Source organism: Gopherus evgoodei, chromosome 16, assembly GCF_007399415.2.
Source record: "Gopherus evgoodei ecotype Sinaloan lineage chromosome 16, rGopEvg1_v1.p, whole genome shotgun sequence".
Classification (NCBI taxonomy): Eukaryota; Metazoa; Chordata; order Testudines; family Testudinidae; genus Gopherus; species Gopherus evgoodei.
In genome coordinates this window covers 7,684,836-7,699,513 of record NC_044337.1, presented here as the reverse complement: position 1 = coordinate 7,699,513, position 14,678 = coordinate 7,684,836, and the positions used below count along the sequence as shown (strand labels likewise).

Sequence of the window (14,678 nt, the reverse complement as noted above, 5' to 3'; positions counted from 1 at the left end):
ATGCACACAGCAACTCCTCCTCACTCCAAAACACACATACACACAGATGCTCTGATTTCTCCAGCAGCAACACTTTCCTACTAGTTTCAGCAGGTTGAGCAGTTCAACTGCTTTGTGGCTAATATGGGTGGATTCCTGGGGATGAATGGTGGGTTACACCAATGCACTGTACAACACTCACCTGGAATGATCCACTGCTCATTTAAAAAAACCAAAACCTTTGACTGTCTTAGGGCCTGTCTACATAGCCAGTAACCACACAGTGAGCCATGGTGTGATTCTACAGCACACCAGCTTGTTGTTCAGTAGCATCTCATGTGGACAACGCGAGAGCAGAGTCAAAGTCCCAGAGTGCAGCTTGGCTCATTGTACTTTCAATTAGTTGTACGCCAAGCCGCACTTAAGACTTTCACTGCACTATAGCAGCAACCACATGGGACATTACTGTGGGGCAAGCTAGGGTGCTCTAGATTCACACTCTGGTTTGCCACGCAGCCACTTGCCATGTTGACAAGCCCTCAGACCGTTAAGCGCCAAATTTTCAAAGAGTGGAAGTGAGTGTGCACGGTGCATTCGCATTTGTACCTCCACATGGACACGTACCACTTATGGTTCCATTTTCAATGGGCATCATGAAAAGCTCATGATCTGCTGCTCCTTAATGTCTATGGTACCATTAGAAGCTGACTGAGAGCAGCTGCTGCTTTAGCAGCAAACTAAAATCAAGACACACTCAGCAAAGTTTCTTCCTAGGGGGTTCATTCAGGACGGTTAGAGGGAAGAGGGCAAAATGATTTACCAGAAAATAATCAGGACATGTTCCCAGCTTGGGGCTATAGTCCAGCCTGGCCACCACTGGAGGTGGAAATTTACCATCTCAAAGGCCTTCCCCATTGCTGGTGCTCAAGCAGCAGAGAGTTGCCTGAGTTTGCAGTCCTCCAGCCCTGTCTCATCACTCCACCCTGTCCATCTGTGTGAGGTCTAAGCAGAGAATTAATTCCAGTTTTCACGAAAGCAAGTAGAGTTTCTGGACCCTATCACATTCCTGCTTTATGTATTAGAAGATTCTGTGGTCATGGAAAGGCTCTGGGACAGGTATATAATGGCGCACGCTGCACCTCATTTATGCATGTGAGCATGGGGTGGCCATCTGTGTGCAGCCCTCCATGTCCACATCTGGCTTAGCAATGTGGAGATCTGCAACAAGAGGCATTGCTAGGGCAAAGGTTATAGAGCTAGCAGAGACGTCAGTCCAGGGTTTCCCTGTGACCATCCAGAATACAAGCCATTCTCTAAATAAGTCAGCCATGTGTCCAACTGGGAACACTGCTCATTTATGGGCTTAGATTTTTGTCCATTCCCTCCCCTCCCCACAACAGATGAGGCTAGAGAGCACGTTAAGGCCCAGCCTGATGCAGCGGGTGGTGTATGCATGGAGGAGCATTCCCCAAGAAGGAATCCCAGAGTCATTGTGCCTGATGCAGGAATGACTCCTCCAAGGGCTGTGTAAGGGCAAGGACTGGGATTGCATCTGGCTCTCAAGCAGGACTGCAAAAGGGTGGAGGAGAGTCCCTGGCTGGCTCCTCTCCCACTCCCTTGCATGCTGGTTAAGGACTCGATGCTGAAATGTCCATGTTAAGTGTAGCTAAGTGCAGTCTGCTGAAACAAAGGAATAGCTCAGAGGAGTGTGACATGAAAGCACTTTGCCCGAGTTCTTAGCACCGCCAGAGAATGCAGGGCCAGTACTCACCAACGGAGCAAATGTCTGTGAAATGGTCCTCCCCCTCTTCAGCATGAATCAGGTCATTTTTGCTCTTCTTTATTGTAGCTCTTTTCAACACTGCATGCAAATTAAAAAAAAAAAAGCACTATAAACATTGTGTAGTCAATCCTCTCTCCACCTCTCATTCTCCGGGGCCTGTATTTCCTTCCCAATGCCAGTTAAAAGCTGCCATACACGGATAAGCCATAGCAAACGGATCAACCTACACCTTTGTACTGTGGCCTTTGCTTGCTTTGATGCCAGGGTCATTATTTATTTAACCTTCTTAATCTTGAAAGTTTGCCAGGCAAGACTTCTGTCCACCCACGTCTCAATGCAACTGAAAGTGGAAAGGCAGAGGGAAAGAAAAATATCTGGTAGCTTCTCAGAGCTCGGAGTCAGGGCACTGCCACCATTGTTCATTTCAGCACAGCTACCGGAGTGATATTTATGTTAAACAAAGGCATATGCAGAGGAGAGATTTGGCTTGGTTAATTGAGCCATGACGAGATACGGGATAATAGTGCTATTATCTGTTAACATATTTATATTGACACTCTGCTTTTCTACCGCATGCACCATTAAAACATCAGCATTCACGCTATTCCAGTAGAGATTGTTTGCCACCGTATGTTGCCCTAAGCACAGGAAATACCATCGATAAGCAGATAATATCCCATGGTGAATGTCTTTTTAATGACACCCTCTCTACAATACCTTCCATCTGGGGACATCAAAACTCTTTGAAAACATAAGCCTGGCCCGGCAATCCCTTTTGTGAGGTAGGTAAATATCACTATCCCTCTTTTACAGATGGAGAAACTAAGGCACGGAAAGATTAACTGATTTGCCCAAGGCCATTGAACATGCCAGTGGCAAAGCAGAATTGCTGCCTCACAAAGCCTGCTCTGAGCCTCAGACCACCTGCCGTGGAACCTTGCAAACTATCAGAAAATATTTTGATACCGTCTTGTTAAGAGTTTAAAAACAATATAATGATTATGCACCATTTGATACCAGCAGTAAGACACTCCATGGTGTGGTGATACAAACTGTCCACTGGAGACATACAGGAAATCTGCTATGTCAGAACTGTCTTGAGGATAATTGGGGTTTACAGGGGATCCTTATCCTACACCAGCTGCATTGCTATGATTGAATAATGGGTGCACCACCTCCTCGGCATCAGAATCCTTCTTATCAATGATTACATAGTTCACTTTAGAGATGGGCTCACCGCAACCCCGCAGATTCCCAAGTATCCGAACTTTGGAGGGTGAAGGGTTCTAATCGGAACTGGGATCTGGATCCAATTTTTGCATATACTGACTTTATAACAGGCTGAACCAATAGGCCCCAGCTTCGGGGCATTAAATGTCTGGGTCTGAATTCTGTGGCCTAAGTCCATCTCTCTTTTAGTTACACAACTCCCCTCTTGTAAAGCTATTCCTCCAAACCAGGCGCTCATTGCAATGAGGCACCAACAGCACCGGCTACAGCCAAGCACTGCGCAAAACTTCCCTCCCACCCCAAAGCTCTGCCGAAGCACCTCAAACCTGACCTGCCAAACCCCCTGCTTTTCCACTCCTGGGCCTCTCCTGCGTTTAGATCACCAACCACTCCAAAGCATGCCAGATTTTGTGATCCTTTCGCATGGTGGACCAGTGGCCATGGAGGATTCAGATAAACCTTGCTCCTAGTGACCTACGGTACTCAGGATCTGAGGCCACAAGCAAAAAGCATCACCCCACTGTGCCACCTAATCCCCTGTTGATTTGCAATCCACTCACTGTTGTAGCTGCTGCCGCCAGTCTCCGCCGGTGCTGTGCCTTGCTGAATTGGCCCTTCGGAGGCAGCCCTCCCTGACAGTGAATGGGAGGAGAAACAAAAAAAGAGAAGGGGAGGGACGGGGAGGGAAGGGAAAAGGAGGAGACACAGGAGGACGAAAGATGGTCAGAAAAGGGAGAGGGAAGAGTCTTTAACTGAACGTTCACTCTCTGTAACATCCTAAGAGCTTGATGTCAGAGGCACGGGGAAAACACTCTCCATATTCTCACGGCACCTGTGTCAGAAATCTTAATCCCTCAAGTTCTCCTGCTAACAAGAGGCCCCTAGGAGTTCTGAGATTAGATAGGATCACCACACCCTGCTATGTCTTACTGCTTAAAAGTGACAGGGGTCTTAGTATCTTTGTCAAATTCTTTTGAAAACCTTGATTTAGAGCCCTGCCTTTATTTATTTTTGCTGGCATCCACACTGAAGCTTTCCCCTCAAGGCTACAAGTAGACACATCCCTCGACGCTACCCAGAGGCTGGTAGGGGGCCCTGTGCACACCAGATCCCCACAATTACACTGGGAGTCTGGCAGATCCCAGAACGACGTGTCGCATAGCTGCTGATTGTCCACCTGAAACTTTGAAGAAGTCCTACACAGGAAGAGGGAATTTTAGCTGGGTTTGCTCCAAGGCTGGGATCAGAATTTTCAGCTGCATGCAAAAATATGGCGCTTGTACCCACTAGGTCACAGTGAAAACCACATCCGCATACGGTGTATAAACCTCTCCTCTAGTGCAAGAGGAAAAGTACAAGGCAAAACGACCTACCGTCCAGAGGGGACTTCTCTTCGGCATTCTTGTCTTCTTCTGCCAGCATCACCTCCTCTGCAAAAGGGAAACAGCAGCGCTCAACCCTGGATCGACTGCATTTTCGTCATAAAGCTTCCTGACTGGGAGGCAGTGGGCGTGGATGTTTGCCACAACGTCAGCTTACCATACCATCCAACTAGACTGAGCCTTTAGACTCAGCATTGAGTAAGGGTCAGCACCAAGAGTCATAATTACTCCCTTGCACCCTCCATGCTCCAGGGAGGAAAACAAGTTATTAAAACCCTAGAAAGGTTGCAGCTTGCTTCTCCCCTCTCACCAAGCCACCTCCTCAGACAAGTAAGAAGGCAGAGCATTGGCTTTGCCCACACCCCTCTGCCCAGTCCCCACCCACTTGCTTGCAGTGGAGAGTATCTGGAGAGCAATTGCTGCCACCTACTCCAACCCGGACCCAAGATCTGCATAGGCGTAAGCACATATTGTAGTACCATCGCTCTCAGTCAAATTCGAGCCATCGTACCAGCGGTGAAAGAGGCCATATGCCATTACCATGTCTCTGAGACACTCACTCATCAGTGCCAGCACTAAAGGCAATTATGCACTGATCTGCAGCTCGTCTGTGTGAAATCATGGCTCCACTGAAGTCAATGGCAAAACTCCAATGGATTTCACTGGGATCAGGATTTCACCCACTGTGTCAACACAGTTAAAACTACATAAGACACATGAAAAAACTTGGTATACATTTTTTGTTTTCCATATTTATATGAATTGTCTCCAAAATTGGCAGAGCTGATGATGCTCTCCAGTAACGTCTGAACCTAGCATTGACTGAAGCCAAAGCATGGAGCCAGTGGTGCTTTAACTTACTAGCGAGTAGGGCAAATTCCATCCACGTGAAACTACACTATATAGTATTCTACAGCAACAAGTCAAAAGACCAGGGCTTGTATAAATAGTTCTACAGTGTTTTGGCTTACTATTGTACAAAAGTGAATTGTTGGAGGGTTTTTTTAAAGAAGGAGCTGGTGAACCTCACAAGACTTTGACATTCTAAGTTGTAATTTTCTTTACATTCTTAAGCATAACTGTGCACTTGGATTTAGTAAAGTATCTGATATAGTATCTCACAAAATCCTACTTGAAAAGACAATTTAAATCATCTTAGATTTGGCTAAAGAAACAGACCACACAGAAAAGAACCTATTCGTTGGGGAAGCTATCTAGAAAGATACTAGAGCAGGGGTCGGCAACCTTTCAGAAGTGCTGTGCCGAGTCTTCATTTATTCACTCTAATTTAAGGTTTCGTGTGCCAGTAATACATTTTAATGTTTTTAGAAGGTCTCTTTCTATAGGTCTATAATATATAACTTAACTATTGTTGTATGTAAAGTAAATAAGGTTTTCAAAAAGTTTAAGACGCATCATTTAAAATTAAATTAAAATGCAGAGCCCCCCGGACCAGTGGCCAGGACCCGGGCAATGTGAGTGCCACTGAAAATCAGCTCGCTTGCCACCTTTGTCGCACGTGCCATAGGTTGCCTACCCCTGTACTAGAGAGATGGATGTTAACAAAAAGTCTTAAAATATCTTTATTAATTATATGGAAGAGGTGAGATGTAGTGAATGCTGCTACACTAATGAAAAGACACAAAATTGAAAGGAGAAATAATACAAAGGGAAAGAGAGATTAGAAATATGGGCAGAAAAGAGCAAAATGAGATTCAACTGGGGAAAACGCAGATTAATGCATCTGAGTGAAAAATAATTAGAGACATTCAGTCAGCAGGCGGGAGAACTCCAGGAAGCAGAGGTGCTGACAGACTGGCAGGTGATTGCAAATAGCAAATGATAGATCAGTCTGCAGTTTTACAAGGTATCCAATGAGTCCAATATAATTTTGGGTGCATGTGTAGCAGCATCACGTGACAGGACAGGAAAGTAGAAAGAGCCTTTCTAGATGGCTCAGGTGTGACTCCACCTGCAACATCACTGGACACCTCAGTATCCAAAAGATAAGCACAAGCTGAAGACAGTTGAGAGAAGAGCTGCAGAAATGTTTAGGAGTAGGGTGGGGAGGGAGAAGATGACAAGAGTTAAATATGGGTAGGTGACAATGCAAGGGGACTATGATATTTCTGAAATAGGAGGAAGAGGAATAATTTAACGTTGTAGAAAGGGGTATTAAATGGGAGGTACTGGGACAAATTAAGTAAAGGAGTTGTCCATGACTGTGAGGTCCCATAGGCTGTGGAACAGTCTCCCAAGAGAGGTAGTAGAATCCTTGTCACTTTGTCCAGTTTACTTCTGAACAAGTCATGGAATAGTAGATGTACAATATGGAATGATTTTCTTTTGGCTGGACAATGGACTGCATACCGTAATAATGCAGGGCTTTATCTGTAGCTTCGCTAAGCCTTATTTCACACAGCTAGATCCATTAAGTTACAGTGAAAACTAAAATCCAACAGCTTGGCTTGTATCTGAGTATAAACTTCATGTTTGCAACTGAAACAAAGAATATGAAAAAAGAACAGGAGTACTTGTGGCACCTTAGAGACTAACAAATTTATTTGAGCATAAGCTTTCGTGGGCTACAGTCCACTTCTTCAGATGCACAGAATGGAACATATAGTAAGGAGATGTATATATACATTCAGAACATGAAAAGGTGGAAGTAGCCATATCAACTCTAAGAGGCTAATTAATTCAGATGAGCAACTATCAGCAGGAGGAAAAAAAGCTTTTGTAGTGATAATCAAGATGGCCCATTTCAGACAGTTGACAAGAGGTGTCAGGATACTTAACATGGGAAAATAGATTCAATGACTCATTACACAGATTGAATCTATTTCTCTGCACTTAACTATCATAGCGGTAGCTGCCTTTAAGATTAGACCTATTGCTACTAATTAAGGGCTGAGAATATGCTTGGCGCTGGACGTGGCACAAAATAAAGCCAGCCCTTTCCCTAAAGAGCTTGCAAGCCAGACACCACCACAGAGAGACCACTGCTCTACAGTCTCTGTTATGTAGAGAAAGGACACTGTGTGCCAAGGAAAAAGGCTGGATTATTGGAATTAAAGATGCAATAGAAACACAACAAGGCAGAAGACTCAAATTAAGTTACTGGGGCTAGTAAATATGAAAGACAAAAATGCATCTATAAGGAGAACCCCACTAAACTTTCATCTGGGCTCATCACATGTCCCATGAATGAGCATCCTTCTGCTGAATCTCTGGCATGGCTTCACCTCTCTTTAATTAATCCAGGCTTCTAGGCTCAGCTGTGCAAGGGGATTGCTGTCTCTGTGCATCTTCCACAAAGGCTACATCCTGATGCTCTTAAAAGCTCACAATGCTGGAGCATAACACTCACGTGACAATGTGCTGGGAGAGGTTAAACAAATTGTCCCAAAGATCGCTTATTCCAGGGGACAAGAAATGCACAGGAACTGGCGGTGAAGGGCTGTGGCTAGGAGATGGATTTGAAAGGAATTAAAAGGCAAGAAGTGGCTTGATTCGCTCTGAATTGTAAGACTTTCAGTCTCCAAAGCGAAAACATTTTCAAATGACGCATGTCCTTGTAAGATAAGAGAAATGGCTTCAAAAGACTCCTTGGGGACTTATGAATGCTTTTCTCTTTGCAGAAGGAAGTTCTAGCTCTCAGCTCCCTTAGAAATGCAGCACGACAGCCTAAAAATTGGTACAGCTCTGAGAAGTTTAATGAAGAAAGCTGCAGTGGCAAGATCATTTTCACGGATTAAATCAGTGTCCCCTCAACGCTCTTCTCCTTTACTCCCCTAAAGGGCACAGTTTCAAATAAACTCCTTGCTACCTTCCCTTTGAGCCAAAGAAAAAAAGCCCTTCCCCAGCAGAGAGTGAGTGAGGCTGAAGCTTCCCAACACAGCAGCACCTTTCCCTGGTTTCCAGCTAGATATCACTTGGTGCTGAATTCGCTGAGGAAGTGGCGTTTGGTAAGAAAACTGTGTTTGTGGGTCTAGGGCTGTAAAACAATGCAATCCATAGACATTGTGAACCAGGAGCTGGATACATTTCAACGGTGGGTAGAGATTACCCTTCTACAGAGTTTATTTAGAAAATCCCATGGACTTCATTCTTTAGTTTGTGCAGTCTTTAAAGCAGATTAAAGATGTCTCTTTCTAACAGATATGCTCAACCAGAAGTTACAGGCTTGAGGCAGGAGTTACAGGGTGAAGTTCTGTGGTCTGTGTTATGCAGGTGGTCAGACTGGTTGACCACAATGTTCCCTTCTGACTTAAAAATCTATGAATCTAGGAAAATTCTCCTTGCATCCCAGTTTTATACCAATGTATCTTTGCTAACCCCACCAGAGTCACGCCACATTTATACCAATGAAAAAGTAAAATCAGATCCTATATGTTGGCTTCCTTCTCTCACGTCCACCTCCACGCCCTTCTTTCATAATGCCCCATTATCTATGGAATACCCACCTGAAATCTGTCTGCCTAATGACCATCCTCTCCTTATCCACATCCCTCCTAAAAACTCATATTCGCTAGGTTGCCTATGCAAAGTGAGTTCATATGTTAAAAATATAAATCTGCTCCCGCAAAACTGCAAGGGAGCCATCAAGACATGCACATGTTGGAATGAGTAACCCCAAAGTCTTTTTCTTGTGCCCGCCTCCTCCTCTCTCCCCACTCCATGGCTCGCAATTCTCACTTGGACCACCTGTGAATGTAGGCTACAAGTTTTTGAGGAAAAGCCACTTCCCCTATAACAAGACCTCTCTGTTGAAGGAATCTGCCCTCAGAGTGTTAATATGGTCTGCAGCTTTGGGGTCCTTTTGCAGTCCTCAGTGCTACCAGATGTCCAAAGGGCCATGACAGTAAAAAGCAGTCAGCCTCATCCGCAGCTGAGCAGGAGTCTGCAGCTCATCCTTGGCCATGGTGATCCACACACTTGTAACCTCCAACCTTGATTAATGCACCTCATTGTATCTCAGAATGGAGCCTCATACCCTGGAAAAGCTCCAACTGGTACAAAATGCTGCAGCCCATCTGCTTAATAACATAGGGTACCACAAGTACATCACCCCATTGCTCTGCTCTCTGAACTGGCTCCCACAATGAAGACTGATTCCAGTTTAAGGTCTCTGTCCCGATATTCAAAGTCTTCCATGGGACTGGAGAGTTGAAACTATCAGCCAGTTTGGGGAGACTCGTGGGACCAGGAAACAGAATTCTGACAGTCAGGAATCGGGGCCGGCAGCAAAGCCAGTCTCCTGGCAACCTAATGAGTGCAGCTGGCCTGTAGTAGGCTACCTGATTGATTGAAAGAATCAGCAAACCAGCTCCTATGTGTAGCAGCTGTGATAGATCCTGCTCCTGCCCTGTCCCCAGCCCTGATCCTGCCTGGCCTCACATCAAGAACCCCAGTCTCAAACCTCAGCTCCAGTTCCTGTCTTCTGACTCCGGCTCCAACCATTGGCCCTGGCACCAAGCCTCTGACTTCAATTCCCTGGCTACCATCCCCTGCTCTAACCACTAGCCATGACTCCTGTGCCAACCCCGAGGCACAACCACCCACATCTCAGTCACAGACAGACAGGAGCTGAATTTAGATAGTTGGGCTCCCCCTCTCAAGAGATGAGATTGATCAAACCCCATTTAGAGCCAAATGCAGGACTCCTCTCTGGCCTAGCCTTCCTGCAACAAACTCCTATCTCCCAAACACTCTCCCAAACCTGCACTCTGAGCTGAGATGCAGTTTCCACACTAGCGTCTCTATTCTGTCACTCACAACTTCCTCAAGCAAATTCCGTTGAACTAAAATGATCAGTGCTTGGTCTCAGCCCCAAGGTAAGCTCTGCTGGGAAGTTTAAGTAAAATGGGCTGTCTTCAAGCTTGGAAGCACTAAAAATACCAAAACCACTCTTCTAATTAAATTCCAGCTGAAACATTAGCATTTGCAGGGCTTAGAAATACCTAGCTTGTTTTATAATACTATTTGGGGGGGGAGGTGTCAATTGAAGCTTTAAGAAAATGGGTGTAATTTATTTTTAAGTCGAGCGCTTTCTATTTCTTTCCCTATCCTTTTGTTAAGAAAGCATTTGTTAAGTACTCTCTCAATGAAGGCTTCCTGTATTAAGTATACCTCATGCAAGTAGTCCCATATTAAGGATGTCAACATTAAGCACATCTTTGTTTCAGATGCCTCAACTAGATACGCCTCTGCCAAAGTTATAAACTCCTCCATTAGAGCAGCCTCAGGTAAGTCCATTTCTGCATCTGTTAAAGGTACATTGCTTCGGTGATTTACCAGCAGTGAGCTGTCTCTAAGGTCTTTTAGTAATGCCAAGATTCTTACTTCTGCATTGCTTAAGTAGCCATGTGGGCTGGTTGGTCCAGGACTGTCCACGATATGTTTCTCTTACCTTCCTCTGAAGCAGCTTGTTCTGGCAAAATTGACTTCACTGGGGCCAAGATTTCAAGACCTGACTTCTGAGCACTTGATTTCTCAGCTTTAGCATAGATTCCAATGCTACTTCTTGCATTTAATGATTTCTCAGCCTAGCTATTTTTTTTCTGCTGCATGAAACTTCCTTCGGGCTATACTAGGAGCCTGTATTACATTGCTATTGTATTTCCAACAATGCCTCAGTAGGAGTGTTTTATTATTCCCTGATTCAGCTACTTCCTTTAAGCTCTGCAGTTCCAAATGTCGTATGTCATTCGATAAAATGAAAACGATAGGCATCTCACAGCATTTGTACCACCCGCTCATGTGACATTTAGGGCCAAAGTGACACAGCAACCAGACGTTCCCACAGAGAGGTTCCACAGTGGCATGCAAATTTAAGGGAAGAGATTTCACTGCATGTTTTGCAACTTACACATCTCAATTTTCAAGCAACCACTTCCAGTAATACCTGGCACTTGCACAGTTCCTTTCAGCAGAACATGTCAAAGCAATCAGAGTAACACCAGGCCACACCCTTGCAAGAACAGTGTTGTTATCTTCATTTTACCAATGAGGTAACCGAGGGTACCTCTACACTGGAGCTGGAGGTATACCTTCTAGTTGGGGTAGACATACCTGCGCTAGCTTTGATTGAGCTATGATACTAAATATAGCCATGTAGCCAGAGTGGCGGGATGGGCTAGCCCCCCAGAGTACGTACGTAGGATCTTAGATAGGACAGTACTCCGGGTGGCCAGGCTGAACCACTGCTTGTGCTGCCATGAGCACACTGCTGTTTTTAGCATGCTGGATCCATCAAAGCTAGCACATACATTTTTATCTGAGCTGGAAATTACACCTCCGGCTACAGCTCAGCTCAGAGAGACGAAGTAGTCACAAGGGCCCCTAAAACAAGGCAGCTGGAGACGGGATTAGAACGGAGGCATCCTCTGCTTTTGCTACTAGATAAACCTTTAACTAATTTGAATCTGAGGTAGCACAAAGTTGTAAACAAATGGAGGGACAATTTATGAATAGAAAGCAATGTGAATGGTTCCTTTCTTCAGTGCTAAGGAATCACAGAATTAAAAGGGAGATAAAGCGTGGTTAACTAATTGAGGGTAGTTCCTGTTGAGCAGTTACTTTCAATAAAGCTTGGTCAATACAATTGGCTTTTGACTGTCACTCTACAGAGCACAGTGTGAAATAATGGGGTCAGGTGATCATACAAACTGCTGCTGCTGCTTCCTCCCCTACTTAACATTTCAAAGCTTCAGCCTTTCCTCTCTGACCAGATTGTCAAAATTCTTATCCAGGTGACTGTCATCTTCTGTCTTGACTACTGCAATCTCCTCTTCAAATCCCAGCAAATGTTAATGCCTCGGAGGAATTCACAGAGGGGCAGAGCTATCCATGGATGGGTTTGCAGAGGGGGTAAAAGCCATCCAAGGAATAAAGGAAAAGAAATGAAGCCACTGGAGATACATAAAGTCCTTTGTTTTAAATACAGGCACCTAGGCTGTGCATGGTAAAACACAGACACAGATGTTACAAGCATCTGTGAACAAAGAGACAGGTATGGGCACAGAATGAGTCACTGCAAGCACTTGTCCATTTTGCATGTGCAACTGTCTATTTTGAACACACAGTTATCTGTTTGCAGAATCATATTTTGTGGGTGCAACTTAGGGAGCAGTGAGGACAGTGTCCCTGGCAGTGTCAGTCAGGGTTTCAATGCTATTTAAAAGGGGGAAAGGCCTAATTTTTTCAATACAAGGTTGTTTCTTTAGCCTCACAAGGTGGCCCAAGTCACAGCACACGCAAATCAAGACAAAGCAGGAGGAGGGTTCTGTCCTTACCTGCCTTGAAGATCCACTCCAAGTACCCGTTCAGTTCCCGTTCGATCTGCTGCTGCCTACGGAGCTTCAGGAAGGCCCGGCGGTTTTCCACCCTCTCACGCTCTTTGGCGAACTCGCTGCAGAGAGAGTGAACGTGTATCACACAAGGTCAGGACAGCTTAACAATGCCTCCTTTCTCCTTCAAATTTACTTTCAAAACTCTCCTTTGCCAGGATGCCTACAAAACACTTGACAATGGTTAGGTAGCAGGTGTTCTGACAAATATGGTCCCTTTGTTTCCTTTTCCTTCCCTAGCTGCCTGTCTCCACCTGCCGTCTCAGGTCTTACACTCAGATTGTAAGCTTTCTGTTCTGTGTTTGTCTAGCCCAATGGGGTCCCGTCCAGGACTGGGGCGCTCAGACACTATCACAATACAAATAAATAAAACAATGCTACTACTACTAACACTACGTAATAAGGTGCATGTAAAGAATAACCTCTGCTCTTCCCAGAACCACAACTTAATAAAGATCAAAATATTATCCCACAGCAGAGCTCCCCGTAGGACTAGTCATGCTGAATGGGATCAGGGCACAGACAGCCTTTTAGAATTCGGAATGGGGAGTTTTAGCCCATCTCTGAACTTTCACGGGCCTGGGCGGAGGTTCACCAATGCAAGTCAAACTGGAATCAAAAGTGCTGGTGGGCACTTGGCAGTTATGGTCAAGCATCTTACACAAACCTATGCTGAGGATCCAGGAAGTCCCATTAGCTGCTAAAATGACATGGAAATCCATAGTCAAAACGGAACTATAAAGAGGTGTCTGCCAGAAAGTACACGGAACACGGCGTCATTTAATGTATCCCCCAGCCAGAGCGGGTCTCTCTTACACATTATATTCTGGTCTGTGTTTAAATCACCCTAGTAACCGGGTATCCACCACTTCCCTCGCAAGGCTATTCTGCAGCCTACACACATCACTATTAGAAGCTTTTCCTGATACTTACCTGAAGTTCCTTTTGCACAGACTAGGTCTACACTGTGGGGGGAATCGACCTAAGATAAGCAACTTCAGCTACGTGAATAGCAGCGTAGCTGAAGTTAGTGTCTTAGGTTGATTTACCGGACTGTGAGGATGACAGTGAATCAACCGCTGTCGCTCCCCCATTGACTCCGCTTCCACTTCTCACTGCAGTGGAGTTCCAGAGTCAATAGCAGAGCTATCGGGGATCGATTTTATCACGTCTACACTAGACATGATAAATCAATCCCCAATAGATCAATCACTACCCGCCGGATACCCTCAGTTTCAATTCATTGACTCCCAGTAACACAGCTTTGAATTTCTCTTCCCAGTCCCTCACTCACTTTGTGGCTGATTCTGATCTCACCTGGGGGTAAATCAGGAGTGACTACACTGAAGTCAATGGAGTTTACACTTGGGTAAAAGTGGTGTGAGGGAGATCAGGATTGGATCGTTGGTGTCCACACCTTCCAAGTACTTACAGATGATCCTCTTATCCCCCAGTTAGTCACCACTGAGCCAAGCTTGGCTAGTCCCCACAGCCTTTCAGTTAATTTTTGTTATTCTTTTCTAGATTCCCATTCAAAGCATCCAACCCTGTTATCCAAACATGCACTATGATTAAAAACCAGCAAGGCTGGGGGTAGGGGATTAGAGGTGCCTGAGGCAGCTTCATGATTTTCATTTCATCTGTCAAAGCTGACACTTTGGCTTAGTCTGAAGAAATTGTCTGACCCATTTCAAAGGGACTTGATTCACATCACAGCGCGACCGGCTATCAGCTGATACTTGCCATCAACTGTGCCGTTATTCTGCTCTTCAATCTCAATCTTATGCCTCTCCTCTCCCCTCCCACATCCAACAGCACAACTCATGACCCCATCCTTTGGGTGGAGGAGCAGCTGCATCATTCCCGGTCTCAAGTGCCTGCCCTGGTATTCGGTGGGCATCTGGCTTGTGATTCACAAACCTGCACGTGTCAGCAGGGATATTGATTTTCCTC

At 45.2% G+C, this 14,678-nt stretch overlaps 1 protein-coding gene across 16 annotated transcripts in view; it reads right to left on the bottom strand.

Moving 5' to 3' along the window:
- Positions 1-14,678, bottom strand: part of CACNA1B (calcium voltage-gated channel subunit alpha1 B) — a 507,473-nt gene that overhangs the window by 206,259 nt on the left and 286,536 nt on the right. For 11 of the 16 annotated variants that reach the window (XM_030535592.1, XM_030535597.1, XM_030535598.1 and 8 more), the window contains exons 8-11: positions 12,672-12,787; positions 4,366-4,422; positions 3,553-3,624; positions 1,751-1,840 (exon numbers count right to left, since the gene is read on the bottom strand). In XM_030535592.1, the coding sequence (XP_030391452.1) occupies positions 1,751-1,840; positions 3,553-3,624; positions 4,366-4,422; positions 12,672-12,787 (335 nt within the window). The remainder of the gene's footprint in view (positions 1-1,750; positions 1,841-3,552; positions 3,625-4,365; positions 4,423-12,671; positions 12,788-14,678) is intronic. The other 5 variants (XM_030535600.1, XM_030535603.1, XM_030535604.1 and 2 more) reach the window with 1 other exon arrangement.